At 35.4% G+C, this 16,480-nt stretch overlaps 5 protein-coding genes across 5 annotated transcripts; 2 read left to right on the forward strand and 3 right to left on the reverse strand.

The window, feature by feature from the left end:
- The first annotated feature begins 492 nt into the window (after positions 1-492).
- On the forward strand, positions 493-3,155 carry LOC104754138 (hsp70-Hsp90 organizing protein 2). The gene is made up of 7 exons (XM_087491957.1): positions 493-1,518; positions 1,633-1,921; positions 2,021-2,106; positions 2,207-2,430; positions 2,528-2,594; positions 2,705-2,764; positions 2,919-3,155. The coding sequence occupies exons 1-7, from the start codon at positions 634-636 to the stop codon at positions 3,030-3,032; spliced, it is 1,725 nt and encodes a 574-aa protein (XP_087348083.1). The 5' UTR covers positions 493-633; the 3' UTR covers positions 3,033-3,155.
- LOC104752929 (elongation factor G, chloroplastic) lies at positions 3,101-6,357 on the reverse strand. Its single transcript, XM_010475194.2, has 4 exons — positions 5,768-6,357; positions 4,148-5,565; positions 3,565-4,077; positions 3,101-3,462 (listed from the first exon to the last, which is right to left on the reverse strand). The coding sequence occupies exons 1-4, from the start codon at positions 6,018-6,020 to the stop codon at positions 3,295-3,297; spliced, it is 2,352 nt and encodes a 783-aa protein (XP_010473496.1). The 5' UTR covers positions 6,021-6,357; the 3' UTR covers positions 3,101-3,294.
- A 454-nt stretch (positions 6,358-6,811) lies between these two features.
- LOC104752930 (pectinesterase inhibitor 10) lies at positions 6,812-8,110 on the reverse strand. The gene has a single exon (XM_010475196.3). It carries the CDS (start codon positions 7,892-7,894, stop codon positions 7,085-7,087), a length of 810 nt encoding a protein of 269 aa, XP_010473498.2. The 5' UTR covers positions 7,895-8,110; the 3' UTR covers positions 6,812-7,084.
- A 4,550-nt stretch (positions 8,111-12,660) lies between these two features.
- On the reverse strand, positions 12,661-13,827 carry LOC104752931 (pectinesterase inhibitor 9). Its single transcript, XM_010475197.2, has 2 exons — positions 13,344-13,827; positions 12,661-13,198 (listed from the first exon to the last, which is right to left on the reverse strand). Exons 1-2 carry the CDS (start codon positions 13,613-13,615, stop codon positions 12,856-12,858), a joined length of 615 nt encoding a protein of 204 aa, XP_010473499.1. The 5' UTR covers positions 13,616-13,827; the 3' UTR covers positions 12,661-12,855.
- A 2,054-nt stretch (positions 13,828-15,881) lies between these two features.
- On the forward strand, positions 15,882-16,388 carry LOC147926110 (uncharacterized). The gene has a single exon (XM_087492864.1). The coding sequence runs from the start codon at positions 15,882-15,884 to the stop codon at positions 16,386-16,388; it is 507 nt and encodes a 168-aa protein (XP_087348990.1).
- The last annotated feature ends 92 nt before the right edge of the window (positions 16,389-16,480 follow it).

The raw sequence follows: 16,480 nt of genomic DNA on the forward strand, positions 1-16,480 counted from the left end.
TGGTGTAGAGTGTGTCAATTGCTTCTTGCCACCAAAGTAACCGCATCATGCCAATCTTGGGATTAGATGCAACATTGTTTAACACAATATCAAAAACCCAAGAATCAAACATGTTAAACACTGAGATAACTAATATTCATAGAAACTTTCCAATGAGTAATGTGAAATTGCTGGAAACCACAAATGTCGTCCAATAATAACGAAATAAGAACAAAACCTTACCCACACTTGTGAGGTTCTCAAGTCCAAATATTACGGAACTAAAATCTATCAAACCATTGTGCCGGAGAAGAAGCGTTGAGTTATTGACTTATCGTAGACTAAAACGACGTCGTTTAAACATATACTACGTCGGTTTATTATAATGCATACTAGGATAACATTAACTTGACCAAACACTCTATATCGAAACAATCGTAGAAATAGCGTTGAGTCAATGTAACCAATACGACGTCGTCTTAAATAAACGTGATAAGGATAAATATTAACCCTAACCAAACACACTACATATCGATCAAAGATATATATACGCTTACCCAAACATCGACCTTGAAACCAAAACCCCAATTCATTAACCCTTCTTCAACAAAGGTATCTTCCAGAAGAAACCAGAAGACTCTCTCAGATTCAACCATGGCCGACGAAGCAAAAGCCAAAGGAAACGCCGCTTTCTCATCCGGCGACTTCGATTCCGCCGTGAATCACTTCACCGAAGCCATCAACCTAGCACCAACCAACCACGTCCTCTTCTCGAACCGTTCCGCTGCTCACGCGTCGCTTCATCACTACGACGAAGCTCTCTCAGACGCGAAGAAGACTGTTGAACTCAAACCAGATTGGGGAAAAGGTTACAGCCGTCTCGGTGCTGCTCACTTAGGTCTAAACCAGTTCGATGAAGCCGTGGAGGCCTACTCGAAGGGGCTTGAGATTGATCCAAGTAACGAAGGTTTGAAATCGGGTCTAGCTGATGCGAAGGCTTCCGCGTCTAGGTCACGCGCCTCCGCGCCGAATCCGTTTGGTGATGCTTTTCAGGGACCGGAGATGTGGTCGAAATTGACGGCGGATCCATCGACGAGAGGGTTTTTGAAACAGCCTGATTTTGTTAACATGATGCAGGAGATTCAGAGAAACCCTAGCAATCTCAATCTTTATTTGAAAGATCAGAGAGTTATGCAAGCTCTTGGGGTTTTGTTGAATGTTCAAATCAGGTCGCAGCAGGCCGGAGATGATATGGAGATTGGGGAGGAAGAGATGGCTGTGCCTTCTAGGAAGGAGCCTGAGGTTGAGAAGAAACGGAAACCTGAGCCGGTGCCTGAACCTGAGCCGGAGTTTAAAGAAGAGAAGGAGAAGAAGGAGAAGAAGCTTAAAGCTCAGAAGGAGAAGGAGTTGGGGAATGCTGCGTATAAGAAGAAAGACTTCGAAACTGCGATCCAGCATTACTCCACGGCCATGGAGATTGATGATGAAGATATCTCTTATATCACTAATCGTGCTGCTGTTCACCTGGAGATGGGAAAGGTATAGTTTTCATATCTATTTATATAAAATGCTCTCTTTTTTTACATTAGTCCAGAGTGATTTGCTTGGCATGAGGTTATGAGTCTAACTGTGTATTGTGTGTGTTTGATTCAGTTTGATGAGTGCATCAAGGATTGTGATAAGGCTGTTGAAAGGGGTAGAGAGCTTAGGTCAGATTACAAGATGGTAGCTAAAGCTTTGACTAGGAAAGGAACTGCTTTGGGGAAGATGGCTAAAGTCTCAAAAGACTATGAACCTGTGATTGAGACTTACCAGAAGGCTCTTACTGAGCATCGTAATCCAGAAACGTTGAAGAGATTGAATGAGGCTGAAAGAGCAAAGAAAGAGTTGGAGCAGCAAGAGTATTATGATCCTAATATTGGGGATGAAGAGCGTGAGAAAGGTAATTACTTTGCAATTGTATCTTGTTTATGTGAGGAAAGAAACTCTGAAAACTTGGTAAAGGATGCTGAGCTGACATTCTGCTGTGTTTGTGATACAGGTAATGAGTTTTTCAAGGAGCAAAAGTATCCTGAAGCTGTGAGACATTACACTGAAGCGATCAAGAGGAACCCAAAAGACCCGAGAGTAAGGCCTATTCATTGTCATATGTGCTTCAATGTTATGCGCATAAAGAATTCCATAATTGACTGTTTTAATAACTTGTTTACCTCTTTGCATAACATAGGCATATAGCAACCGGGCTGCATGTTACACCAAACTGACGGCAATGCCCGAAGGATTGAAGGATGCAGAAAAATGTATCGAGCTCGATCCGACATTCTCAAAGGGATACAGCAGAAAAGGTGCAGTCCAATTCTTCATGAAGGAGTATGAAAACGCAATGGAAACTTACCAGCAGGGTCTCAAACACGATCCTAACAATCAAGAACTTCTCGATGGTGTTAGAAGGTATTTTATATATGTGTAGTCAAAAAGGATTATTCTCTATATCTAGTTATGTCAATATATGCCTATGTAACATGTTCTAAAACTCTCTATTCTGCAGATGTGTTCAACAGATCAACAAAGCAAACCGTGGTGACCTTACTCCCGAGGAGTTGAAAGAAAGACAGGTCAGATTCTGTTACTGTCTGGAAACTTTTTCGTTTTTCGGTTATGAGAAAACCCTGTAATGTTAGGTTAAAATTTTGGGATTTTGCTTTCTTTTTTCTTATTATCACAGGCTAAGGGAATGCAAGACCCAGAAATCCAGAACATTCTCACAGATCCTGTAATGAGACAGGTAAATAAACAAACAAACTTCTCTAGATTATGTTACAGTTCACAAATCTCTCTATGTTTAAGATTAAACTTCTGGGAGCAATCCTGGAAACCAAAATTGAGCTATCTCTATGTTGTTACGTCTCACCAATATCCAACACTTGTTGTTTGAACAGGTACTGTCTGATCTCCAGGAGAATCCAGCAGCAGCACACAAACACATGCAGAACCCGATGATTATGAACAAAATCCAAAAGCTGATCAGCTCAGGAATCGTCCAGATGAAATAAACCCAGAAGTGAAGACATTATTGATTTCGATTTCCGCTGATTTGTCACTCTATTACAACTTCAAACACTAAAATCAAATTCTTCGTCATTTTCAGACTTTTTTGATATATCGTTTTTCTCTCATATCCATGTGTTTTAAGACAATAACAACTTTGTCTTCACAAATTTGATTAGCATACATGACTGCTGTATGAATCAAACAAAATCACAATAAGTTTTTAGTGTAGGATAAACAAAAATTCTGTCTAAGCAGCAACTCTGTCTAAGCAGCAACTTCTTGATCCTTGTTCGAAAGCTGGTTCTGAATATGCTGAGGAACAACATCGAACTTGGCCAATTGCATTGTGTAAGACGCCCGACCTTTTGTCATGCCTCTCAACGTACTCACATACTGAAACATCTCTGCTAATGGAACCAGAGAGTCCACAACCTACAACAACGAAACGACAAACAACAATGTCAATATCAGATTTCATCAAACAAGTTTGGCTTTGTTTTATCATCCCATCTTAGAAATCGTTTTTTTTCATACCTTGAGACCACCGGGTTTGTCTCCAAAGCTGTTGATTTGACCTCTTCTTGAGTTAAGATCACCAATGACATCTCCAAGATGTTCTTCTGGTGTAACAACTTCAACTCTCATGATAGGTTCCAGCATTCTTGGACCTGCTTTCTTCATCCCTTCACGGAAAGCTCCTCTTGCAGCAAGCTGGAAAGCTAGCACGCTTGAGTCAACATCATGGTAAGATCCGTCAACTAGACAAGCACGGACATCAACAACCGGGAAACCAGCAAGCACACCAGAGCCCATACACTCTTCAAGTCCTTTCATGACACCAGGAATATACTCTCTTGGCACAGCTCCTCCTTTGATCTCACTCTTGAATTCGTATCCTGATCCTGCTGCCAGTGGCTCAAACCGGACTGTAATATCAGCAAACTGACCTTGTCCACCTGATTGCTTCTTGTGTGTGTATTTCACTTCAGATATTTTGGAGATACTCTCACGGTAGTTGACTTGTGGTGCACCAACGTTAGCCTCAACCTGAAAGATGAAAAGGAATTAGAAAGCTTGAAGACGTGAAGAAGATAATAGATTTTAGGTTACGTTTTACCTTGAACTCTCTTTTAAGTCTGTCAACGATGATCTCGAGATGAAGCTCTCCCATTCCTTCAATGACGGTTTGGTTCATCTCTTCATCACGGGAAAAATGGAAAGACGGGTCTTCTTGAGCGAGCTTGATCAATCCCGTTGCCATTTTATCAATGTCAGCTTTTGTTTTCGGCTCAATCGCTACCTTGATGACGGGATCAGGGAAGTCCATACGTTCAAGAACAACAGGGTTTTCTGGATCACTCAGGGTTTCCCCAGTGATTGTATCTTTGAGACCCGCAAGAGCGACAATGTCACCAGTTAAAGCCACTTTAACATCTTCTCTGCTGTTTGCATGCATTTCCAAGAGTCTTCCGATTCTCTCCTTCTTTCCTTTGTTAGCATTCAGCACGTAAGAACCAGCTGAGAGTTTCCCTGAGTAAACCCTCACAAATGTAAGAGAACCCACAAAAGGATCACTCATGATCTTGAATGCTAAACCAGCGAATGGCTCGTCATCATCTGGTTTCCGTATGATGATAACTTCCGGGTTCTCAGGATCTGTTCCATTCATAGGTGGCACTTCCACCGGCGAAGGCAGATAATCAACCACAGCATCAAGTAACGGCTGTACTCCTTTGTTCTTAAAGGCTGAACCACACAGAATAGGCACAAACTTGCCAGTGATGGTTCCTTTTCTAACCAATCTCTTCACTGTGGCCTCGTCAGGCTCAACTCCTTCTAAATAGTTCTCCATAACCTCATCATCCAAATCAACAATCAATTCCATCATCGCTGCTCGATACTCCTGAGCCAAATCCTCAAGATCAGCTGGAATATCCTCGTAGTTGAACTTGGCACCAAGCTCTTCTCCTGACCAAACTATAGCTTTCATCCTCACAAGATCAACAACGCCTTTAAAGACATCTTCAGCACCAATAGGTATCTGAAGCACCAACGGCTTAGCACCCAAATTAGTCACAATCATATCCCTCGTCCTGAAAAAGTTAGCTCCAAGACGGTCCATTTTGTTGACAAAGCAAATCCTAGGCACACCGTATTTATCCGCTTGTCTCCACACAGTCTCGGACTGAGGCTCAACACCAGCAACACTATCGAACAAGCATATAGCTCCATCGAGAACTCTAAGAGCTCGTTCGACTTCAAGAGTGAAATCAACGTGACCCGGTGTGTCAATAATGTTGATCCTGTGTTTGTCCCAAAACGTTGTGGTTGCAGCTGAAGTAATGGTGATTCCTCTTTCTTGCTCTTGTTCCATCCAGTCCATAGTAGCTGTTCCTTCATGCACTTCACCGATTTTGTAGTTTCTTCCTGTGTAGTAAAGAATCCTCTCCGTTGTTGTGGTCTTCCCAGCGTCTATGTGAGCCATAATACCAATGTTTCTGTAATCTTTAAGCGGCACAGCGCGCTTCGTCTCCGCTATATAACACACACAATGAAGCCAAAATCAGCATAAAATTGAAAGCTTTGGCAATATCAGAACTTAACTAGAAGAGACACTTCTCAGAGGCAATTCAACAAACACTTAGAAGGCATGTAAAAAATTTCAAACTTTGACATCAAAATCGAAGTCAGTAAGATAAAGATGGAAGCTTTTGTAAAAGAGTTATGTGACACAAACCTTCGGCTGCAGCAAAGACTGAGAATTGTTTTTTCCTGTGAGAGAGCTTGGAAGAACCAAGCCCAATACGAGAAGTACCCAGAAACAGAGGAATTGAAGAAGAAATCGAAGAAGATGAAGCTCTAGGAGGAAGACCCAGAAACGTAGCACGATGAGACAGAGTAAGAAGAACAGGCCGTCTCTGTGACCCATTAAGATTACAAACCAACGAACCGGAACTAGAACTCGAAATCCTCAGAGCATCCGCCGCCATTTTTGTTTATCAAAATCGCTCCTTTCTTCTTCTTCCTCTTCTTCTTCTTCCTCTTCCTCGTCCTCTTGGCTAAAACGTATCACTTGGTAAATCTCTCTCTCGTATGGCTTGGGGATAACGAAGCCTTTTGGGCTTGGCGTGGTTTGTTTCTGAACCGTTGGTTTAAAAATATAAAAATTATATGGTCTATAAATTTTCTGATGGTTTTATTTAATTGGTCCAAATGGATAAGGAGAGAGACACGTCACCGTCTAAATTGTTTTGGCAAAACAAGTTGATTCGAACCGGAACCACAAAAAAGCATGGGGGGGTGTTCACTGCAGTTTCAGTCCAATTTGATTCCTTTAAAACCACAAACTAGTACTACTAGTAGTAGACTAGTAAGCAAACTTAACAAGAGGTTGAAGGAAGAACACATAACTTGAATTGATTGGCGATATACAACAAACATATTAATGGATCAATATGCTTGTTGGTAGGTGTTTAAGTGACACAAATAATAATAACTTGCGTAGGAGAAAAGCTGGCGAGTCTAGGACATTCTCAAATGTAGCTCTTACGTGTTTCATTTACGATTTTTCCTCCTAACCAAAATTACTCTTTCACTACCAGTCTTATACGTTCTAAATGTTATGAAAAGAAAAGAAAAATAAACTTATAGTTGAGTACAAAACAAACAGTGAAAACAAAAACAAAGGTTATGAATCATATGTAATATGTGACAAACTGACAGAACAGAACAAAGGTACAATACAAGTATATAACTAGGTTTGGCTTAACAAGACAGATCATGATTAATCCCTCTTCGAATTAAGTAATCTTACTAAATAAAAATACAATATTTTCTAGCCGTAATTTGAACGCGACAAAGGGGTTGAACACTTGAACTTGTCCACCACCGTCAAAATAATACAAAATCTTCACATACAATTTTTTTATACACAGAAATTAAAAAATCACAATACCTAAAGTACACACATACAATCATAAGCTCTTTTTTTTTTTTTTTTTTTTTTGTAATGAAAGTATAAAACAATTTTTTCTTTTTGTGTATGAAAATTTGACTATGATAAGTTTTCTTGCGTGGAGGCGTACATATTAATGAGAGCGAGTGCGTTGCTGGTCAGCCGAGCAACCTTAACAACATGTTGCCGAACCAAATCTTTCACGACCGTTTTGATTCTCCTGAAACCATCCATACATGTATCATCATCCGTGAGAGCAGCACTAACCCATGTCTGAACATCTGACATAACCATCTCAAACTTCCGACTATCTTTATGGTTGATCGAGTCCAACTCTCTTATCGAATCTTGAAGTGAAATCACCGAGTCTCCAATCTCTTCCACACAGTCAGCAACAGCAACTGCTTCCAAACCTGTTAGACCACCTCCATGAGAAACGTTTTTGATGAATTTAGAGGCGGACTTGGCTGAGGTGAGGGTGAGATTAAGGGCGATGATGGCGAGTTTTTGAGGGTTGGAAATGATTTTTGATGCGTAAGGAGATAGAGAGATGTAGCAAAGGGTTTTGTAGAGTGTGAGGTTGCATGAAGTTTTGATGTAATTCAAGTTGGTTTGATTTAAATGTCTTGATATAGATGATGATGGTGGTGGTGATGATGATGATGGTGATGATGATGATGATGATGATGATGGTGATGATGATGATTGTGGTGGTGATGCTGGTGCTAATGATGGTGATGGTAATGATGATGGTGATAATAGTGGTGATCGTGATGATGATGGTGATGATGATGATGATGGTGATGGTGATGGTGATGGTGATGGTGTTAATGATGATGATGATGATGTGATGAAGAGAAGAATGGCTATGGAGAAAAGAAGGATTTGGGGTTGAGATAAGAGTTTCATCTTTATTTTGTGCTTTCTTTTTTTGGATCGTCGATTTCCTTTTTTTAAAGAGAAATGGCTAAGGTGAACTAATATACATGTGCGTGTTTATGTATATATACAGAACATGTGATATAAAAAGAAACTTGTGAAAAGAAAATTAGTTGAGTCTATTAATATCTAATAACTTATTTGATTGGAGCTGAGGTTTTTTGGTGGGAAGGCTTACCAATTATCTGGCTCAAATGGTTTAACGTATTATGGATTTGTCACATATACTATCAAATATCTTATTTTATTCATAAACGACGAAAAAAAGAGTTCGATTTTTCTTATCTTAAAAACCAAAGAGTATGGATTCCCATATTCCCAAAGTATGGAAGAAAATGTTAATTGATTATAAATAATCTATAAATTAATAAATAAATGGTTGTTAAATATATTTTTTCTCACATTGATTTTAATATTTGTGTCATATGTTTTATGAATTTGCGTGAAATAATTAAAGTAGTGAATTATTTAATTTAAAATTCTATTAGGAACTTTAATATAGTCCATCCATACTCATTAGTTTTCCTTTATTTGCTTCTTTACAATTAAGAAAAGACATATTGAGATATTGCTTCTTTACAATACTCATTAGTTATCTTATATTGCTTCTTTATTAGCTGTAATAATTAGTTATTTGATTTTCATAGGTTTTTTAAAAGAAGCTTGACATTTTAGAAATTTTGTTTTCCTAAACCTGTATTTGTATGAATTAATTAGTCCAACTATACAGTTTGGTCCAGCGATATAATTCCCAGTTTATTGAAGCTCATATATATCACCAATAAATCAAAGCTTTGAAATTAAATAAATGAGTGGCCACCGTAGTTATTCGCTTCTAATGATCATATAATGAATACTCTAGATTCTTAAAATTTATTCGGAAACGTGTTAGACCTAATTTTTATTAATATGGAACTTTTTTATTTTTGAAGAACAATTTTGAGATTACAAATTTAGACTATAGAGTTATTAGTTCATAAGTGATTTCTCATTGTTGATACGTTTTTAATATTTATTTCTCTAATGGAATTGAATTTTTTTTTTTATTGTACAAATAGCGTTAATAATGCATGTATTTTTCATCATATTTTTCCGCTTATAAAATTATGAAGAGACTAGGTTTCGCAAAAATTTATGTAAAACATCTATACATTTTTTAATGCTTTTCCAGTTACATTTTGTTTTGACATAGTACTACGGTTTCGAAAACGTATTAGTATGATCATTTTCACATATACGTACGTACGTAGTGTTGACGACTTGACGTGTTGTATTTAGAATTTTGATTTTTAGATCGATATTGTTAAGCATAAGCAAATGAAGCCATTGCTCTCATTCATAACAATTTTTGGTATCCCATGCTTCTTATAGCAATTATTTTACCTACTAGACTTGTTTGTCTCAAAGAAGTAAAGATATTATGTGACCACTCTTTCTTTTTCTGATAGACGCTATTCAAATGTAATGGTCATTTGAATGCTTATCTCATATTTTTGCCATTGCATGCATTTACTACTTGCCCTTGACTGCATGCTTTGAACTAGCTACGTCACTTGCATATATCCGAGATGAATAAATAAAAAACCATTATCTCGAAAAAAATAACGTGTTAGAGTTCTATATCAGAAATGGGAAAGAGTTAGACTAGTATACAAAACACATAGCCTCTTTACTCATTGTCAAACTGGTTTTAGTTAGAAATCTATAATTATTCTCTTATTTAATTATTGTTACGGTTTTAGTTGTAACGATTTTAGTTGGTAATTCGCATAATTAGTATCAAAACTAAATGATTAATTATGATATTTTGTTATTTTTAAATTAATTTTTGTTTTGCTAATTAGCGATTTAACTATTTCATTCTGTTAAGCTATTCCACAATGTCATCAATCAAAGCCCGTTTGTGATAAAAGTGTTGCTTGCGCAGCTGCACGCATGTTACAATCACCTGTTACAAATACAAGGAGTCTATATGTTGTTGATTATTCTTATAATAGACGCCAAATTAGAATCACAAGTGCACAGTCATATTCATAATAATGAATCTGTTACATTCGTTTCCATAATGAGTTAGATGTTTCGTAGACGTAATTAACGATGGCCAAAATATTTTTTTCCCTGTAACCGATGGCCAAAAAAGTTAACATCATAAATCGCTATTGCAAGCATACTTTTCTATTGGTAAAAGGTATACGAAATCTTATGATCATATTAGTCTAATATGATCATAAGATTCCGTTGTATAGGTTTAACCAAATCCCAAGTTACAGCTTAAATACTTAAAATTCCTTTTATAATCTTTTTATTTTGCATTGTGAATTTATCAGATGGATTTGTACACACAAGAATTGATCAAACACCGTAACAAACTTGATTTTATTGCCTTTCGAAACTTACACTATAAAATTCATAAAACGTATTAATGTTTGAACTATACTTTGATCCATGTGAGGATCCAAATTCTAAACAGCATATCGTATTATCAAATATGAAATCATATAATTCCAATAACCCAAAACTAATCAACTAAAAACTTGGCATCATCGTCTCAGGTTATAGTAGGACAATATCATTCCTATCTTTTAGGTTTGCTTTTCGCGTTAGCTTTTGAACATGATCTCTAGATATATCTTTGGTCGGCACTTGGCCGTCACATACTCAATCTTAATGAAACAAAAGCTAAAACGAATCTCCTTTTTCTTTTTCCAAAAGATAAAGAGAGCATTTGATCCCTTATCATAGTAAAAACTTTTACATTTGTATGTTTTATATGATCAATCTCCCCAATTTTAAACCCACTATAACTTTTGAGTATAATTAGAATAACTATACATGCTGTTGTTACTTTCATCTGTATATAAATATCCTTTAGCAGTTTCGCATGCAGATTAAGATAATATTTTTAAGAATTTATTATGCCTTTTACAAAAGTCTTGGTGATATTTGGACTTTCAACTATTTTATATTCTTTATTATGAACTAATTTTAACCTAAAGAAAAGTTCTATTAAATATTAAATGGAATATATATAAACTATAAAAAAGTTCGTTTCGTACAATATTTTTATTTTGTAAACTTAAAATAAAATTTTATGAATAAAATGATGATGAAATGAGGTACTAACGGAGTAGCTAGTAAATAGTGCGAAATGGTAGATTATGGTACATATATCACAAAGAAAATGTAATGTTTGACTAATTAATTTTTTTTAATATATGCAATCTTGACGAATGTTGTAGATGATCAAAAACTTGATATCACAATTTGTATTTAACCAAAAAGGAAATGAAATTACTTATATCCCGATCTACGATCGCCCATTGGCATATGCTAGTTTCGATCGATTCATGAAATCATCGGTTGCGGCTAACAACAAAATCTAGACGAACTCAGTTTTAGTCATAATTATATCTCACAACATAAATAGCCCATGCAGGCCCATTGAGAGTTTGAGACCTGGCTAATGGCTACATTAGCGTGGTATATAAAAATGAACGTGAGGAACTTCACTCTTTTTTTGTTTTTAATAAAATTTTAAGATTATTAGGAACAAAATGTAGAATAATAGTTCAAGTAAATGGTAACGTCTACTTTGTTGACAAAAAAAAAAAAAAAATGGTACCGTCTTTTTCGAAAGCATTAGAATATGTATCGTCTTTTATGTATGTCAAATGCTGTTTCCCCTTCGTCTTATATTTTGCGTCTTTCAAACCGTCAATTACGGGAACAAAAGTTCGTATTTGATTTATTTTAATTTCGCATATCACAAAATTTGGTAGTTGTCGTTGAAAAATCTTGTCATGGGTCGACGTTGGTCATTGTCGAGCACATGAACAAAAATTTTAAGAATAGTTCGCTACAAGACAGACACTAATAAGACTAATCACTGTTAATTATTTTGTTATAAAAAATAACCGATTCAATTAAAATTTAGAAATTTATTGGGAGAGAAATTTTTTTGAGAGGGTCATTTTCTTTATAAAAAAAAAATCATAAAACGAAAAGAGTACTAGCTATCTAATAATATTGTCGAGTCAATGATACATTTTTGAATTGAAAATGTTGGGTGAGTAGTTTCAACTATGTGTCATCATATATTACAGTTCATGTGACAACTATACAGCTGTTAGTGTTAAGATGTGTATCATTGGCTTGTTTTTTAAAAAGAGTTTATATCATAATTATTTGATTTCAATATTATTTAATTAAGGTTGTTTTCAAATTATTATGTACTAGTAGTATTTAATACGTTAATTTTGTCCTGAATCACTAGAAACAAATCAAGACTTTTGTCTCTGGACAAATCTTGTCTCCCAACGTTCTCCCCTATTTTTTGTATTATTATTTCTGTTTACTCGTTACATAAGAAAAAAGGACTTTTGCTTACACAAAAAAAGGACTAAAAATATGTCAAATATATATAAGTAGAATACATGTTAAATGAACTTATTATAAATTACTACTAGAAGATTAATAAATCATCTGAACCGTTCTTAATAATTACAATAAGATTTACATAACAAATTTGAAATTTTAATTGTGTACTATTAAAAAGTTCAGAAGAAGTGGACTCATTTAACGACACCCTTACCAATGTCTACACGTAGCAAAATAAAATTCCAAAAACTGCATTTAATACGGTTCAGTAATATCTTTACGCACAAGTTAGCATATGCCAACATGAAGTATATCTAATAATATGATTATTGTATATCTATAATTTACACCCAAAAAAAGACGTACAATTATATAATCTTTTATCTTAAAATAAAATATTATACAGAACACAACAAAGATTGTTACACAATCTCTAGTTTTCTTTTCCGACCGACAAAAAAAAAGGAGATTACAATTTATACAACTTTGAAGTTTAGTTTCAAACTTTCACATACAAACCAAAATTTTCACATTTTAAGAAACAAAAACTCCACTTAGGGAAGCTTCACACTTCGTTTCTCTGCAAACTGATTAACCAAAGCGAGAGCATTGCTAGTGACCTGAGCCACGTGAACCACCTTAAACCGAATCAGCCTCTTCAATTTGCCTCCCATGGCACGATCCGAGAATCCATCTAGACACGTCGTCTCGTCAGTCAAAGCGGCACTGACCCATGTCTGAACATTGCTCATTTTCCACATGAAGTCCTCACTAGCCACAGCATGGCCAGCTCGACCCAGTTCTTTAACCGATTGAGCTAACCGGTCCACGCTATTGCCTAGCACTTCGATGCAATCTTTGATTGCTAAATATTCTCTACGTTTAAATCTTGGTGTCCTATATATACAGAAGAAGAAAATGTTAGGGAAGAACTTTTGTAAACTCTTACACTCCGGTATGGGCTGCAACCAGAGAGTACCGATCTAGTTTTAAGCCTTGTGTGTAGTTGAAAAAGTAAAATAAAATGTTAGAAAAAGCGTACTCTTTAGTTAGTTTGGCGACGAAGATAGAAACGGATTTGGCTCGAGCTAAGCTGATGGTGAGAGCGGTTTGGGCGAGATCTTGGTCGTTGTTGTGGCGGATCTTGGTGGCGTAAGCAGAGAGTGTATGTACGCATAGTGATGGATATCGGGTGGTTTGGCATGAAGACACAATGAACCGGTCTGGTTCCGACCCGCTTGGGTTTGCGGATGAAGATTGGAGTATGGTTATTGATAGAAGTAGAACTAGAAAGATTGTATTTTTAGGATCCATGATGTTTTTTTTTTCTTTGTAGCTTTTGTTTCTTTGGTCGTTTTTGTCTTGTCTAATGAAGAGGAAGTGTACACAATGGTGCTGTTTATATAAGGTTTTAATTTAGGTCAAAGTGTAGACTCTGTTTTTGCATATAAATCTTTTTTTTTAGGCAAACATAGAAATCTTTTTATATACTATAATAGATTGAAAGCTCATCAATCACTTTGGTTAAAATCTCACTGACAAAATCTAGCTCTATATATATGGTGATCCTTTAAAAAAAAGTAATTACATGTGTTAATGTGCAGAGTATAGTTTCAAGATGAGTCATCCGTCGATCAACACATATCCACATGCCATAAGTTAAATTGACAATAGTTTAGAGTTTATTTCTAAATTGCAATTGCAACTTTTCTAGTATTTAATTAATTACTTTTTCCCCCCAATGCATTATTGTGTTCATTTGAGATGCTTATCCAGATCATAATGGATATATACGACAATGGTCTCATGCGTACGTATTATTGTGGTTACTATTTTTTTTTTTGTTACTATTACTAGTTAGTTTTACGTTAACGGATGAGCGTTGATCCGAATAATCAGGGAAGTTGAATAAGATATTTACCTAAAACTTAAGTACTGATTTATCTCTGGTCAACATGAACAGTACTATGTTACTATCATTTTTTTGACTGCCATCATGAAATGAAAACTCATTAGAAATGACAATTCCTTCGATAGAACAAATATGTGAATGATGGCTATGTAAATGAGTAAAATAGTAACGAAATCGTACATTCTCAATACTATTTGAATTATATTTTCTTTTGTTTAAGATGCTAATTAGATTAATAATTAATTTCAAATATAGTTTTTTTAATTAGTACTTACTAAATAAGATTATTGAATGTTGTGTTAAAATAAAAATTATTAAATCCTTCTTCATAAAACATAGGAATGCTTCTTAGTTTTGCTAATAAAATGCTTCTTAGTTTTATGGTTCCAGCTTCCCTCTAGCCTTCCTATTTATAAGAATGGGACCATAAAAGTAATCATATATAACTTAAAAACCCAATAATATTAAAAATTAGAAATTAGTTTACAACATATTCATTGTAAACTACTCATTTAAAACATTTCAGTTTACAAAAATTACTCATATATAACTTAAAAACCCAATAATATTAAAAAATAGAAATTAACTTACAAATTGCTACAAACACCAAATAATGTTAAATTTGTTATAAATTCATTTTTTGCTAAACGCATATAACAAAGGACAATCCGAAATAAAACCGAACCAAGTAGAAAAAAACAAAAATAACGAAGATGGAGCATTTTGACATATGCACCCAAACATCAAATAAAACGAAGTGAAGAAATACATACATATATATATCCATGATAAATATGTGCAGTACGTTATTGAACTCATCTACATCAGTTTCATATGAGTCTGCGCTTGTAAAAACAATTACATTATGGTTGACTTAACAAAAAATAAACACTCACGTGAATCTACTCGTAAACGCCGATAAAAAGAAAACGAATCTAGTCCAAAACCGTACGTCGGTAACCATACACGTATGATTCTTTATTTCTTGAGTCATTTTGATTCCACTATATTTTAAGTTTATATAGTCTTTACTCTTTAGTCTTTACTCTGTATGTATAGCACAAAAGATAACCAAAAAACATATGAATGATAATAATTAGGATAATTATGTCACAGTGGAAAATAAATACTTAAAAATCGAAGATAACCACGAAGGGCCATGCTTGGAAGTTGGAACCAATAGTTATCAATTTCATAATCATAAATGTCACCTCCTATTTTTTTTTTTTCTTATTTAGTAGTATTTACTTATTCTGCTCTTTGTAGGTTCCCATCATCCCATGCATACTTGTTCATGCCTTTTTTTATTTCTACAGCATAACTTTATAAAGGATTGTTTATTTCATTTATGACGAATAAAAGAGATTTGATCGTTACAGCCAACTTTGGTCCCATACTAAACAGACATGCAATGAATGAAGAAAAAGCTTACTAAAGTCTATTTCTAGACTTAGTAAAGATGTTTTACAGTATTGCATTATGGTGATCTACATATCTCTAGCAAAACTATATTTTTATCGTAGTGCTATTTGTCATAGGTTATAGATTTCCATTAAACTTATCATGGCTTGGAAGATCTGACGTGACCAGGAATCAGATAAGGAGGAAGATGTCGAAGATCGAGGGGAAGGGGAAATCCCAAGAAGAAGAGAACCGAGACAAATTCCAATGAAACCAGGGTGGAAAAGACCGGTAAGAGATTGGTTGAAATGTAATATAGGAATCTCTTGGTCGGTTAGAAACCGGTTGTTGGGTTGTGCGTGGGTCCTTAGGGATCATGATGGAAGGGTCTTGTTGCATAGTAGAAGAGCTATGGCAGAGGTCAAGGATAAACAAGAAGCTCAGCTCGAAGGACTATTGTGGGCTATGGAAAGTATGAGAAGCCACATGATAGAGAATGTGGTTTTTGGTTTGCAGGATCAGCTTTTGGTAAAGGTGGTGACAAAGCCTGCTTTATGGTCTTCATTTCGATATCAATCAAATGAGGTGTGGAGACTGAGGGGAAGTTTCAAGGATAGTAAATTCTTTTTGGAAAATTCATTTTTAAACAGAGGAGCTCTTATGATAGCACAGAGTATCACTCAAGATTGTAGACTCCAATCGTATGTGGCGATGGGGCATCACGAGTGGTTGAGGTATTTATTTGCTGAAGACACAAGACTATCCTCTGATTGAACTTAATTTTTTAATGGCTGGAGTAGAATTAGCCATTTTTCTGGTATAGGTAGAAATAGAGTTTTAACTCTGTCTGTTTGTAGAAACAGAGA

This window comes from Camelina sativa, chromosome 16 (genome assembly GCF_030686135.1).
Source record: "Camelina sativa cultivar CO46 ecotype springtype chromosome 16, ASM3068613v1".
Classification (NCBI taxonomy): Eukaryota; Viridiplantae; Streptophyta; class Magnoliopsida; order Brassicales; family Brassicaceae; genus Camelina; species Camelina sativa.

What these genes read in the sequence shown, in the direction of transcription:
- LOC147926110 (XM_087492864.1), top strand. Translation starts at nt 15,882, where the DNA reads ATGAAACCAGGGTGGAAAAGACCGGTAAGAGATTGGTTGAAATGTAAT.
- LOC104752929 (XM_010475194.2), bottom strand. Translation starts at nt 6,020, where the DNA reads ATGGCGGCGGATGCTCTGAGGATTTCGAGTTCTAGTTCCGGTTCGTTG. An exon ending in AGTCTTTGCTGCAGCCGAAG is followed by an intron (nt 5,566 to 5,767) that starts GTTTGTGTCACA and finishes TGTGTTATATAG; the next exon opens with CGGAGACGAAGCGCGCTGTG. An exon ending in ACAAACCCGGTGGTCTCAAG is followed by an intron (nt 3,463 to 3,564) that starts GTATGAAAAAAA and finishes TCGTTGTTGTAG; the next exon opens with GTTGTGGACTCTCTGGTTCC.
- LOC104752931 (XM_010475197.2), bottom strand. Translation starts at nt 13,615, where the DNA reads ATGGATCCTAAAAATACAATCTTTCTAGTTCTACTTCTATCAATAACC. An exon ending in GTCGCCAAACTAACTAAAGA is followed by an intron (nt 13,199 to 13,343) that starts GTACGCTTTTTC and finishes CTGTATATATAG; the next exon opens with GACACCAAGATTTAAACGTA.
- LOC104754138 (XM_087491957.1), top strand. Translation starts at nt 634, where the DNA reads ATGGCCGACGAAGCAAAAGCCAAAGGAAACGCCGCTTTCTCATCCGGC. An exon ending in CTTCTCGATGGTGTTAGAAG is followed by an intron (nt 2,431 to 2,527) that starts GTATTTTATATA and finishes TCTATTCTGCAG; the next exon opens with ATGTGTTCAACAGATCAACA. An exon ending in CAGATCCTGTAATGAGACAG is followed by an intron (nt 2,765 to 2,918) that starts GTAAATAAACAA and finishes TTGTTTGAACAG; the next exon opens with GTACTGTCTGATCTCCAGGA.
- LOC104752930 (XM_010475196.3), bottom strand. Translation starts at nt 7,894, where the DNA reads ATGAAACTCTTATCTCAACCCCAAATCCTTCTTTTCTCCATAGCCATT.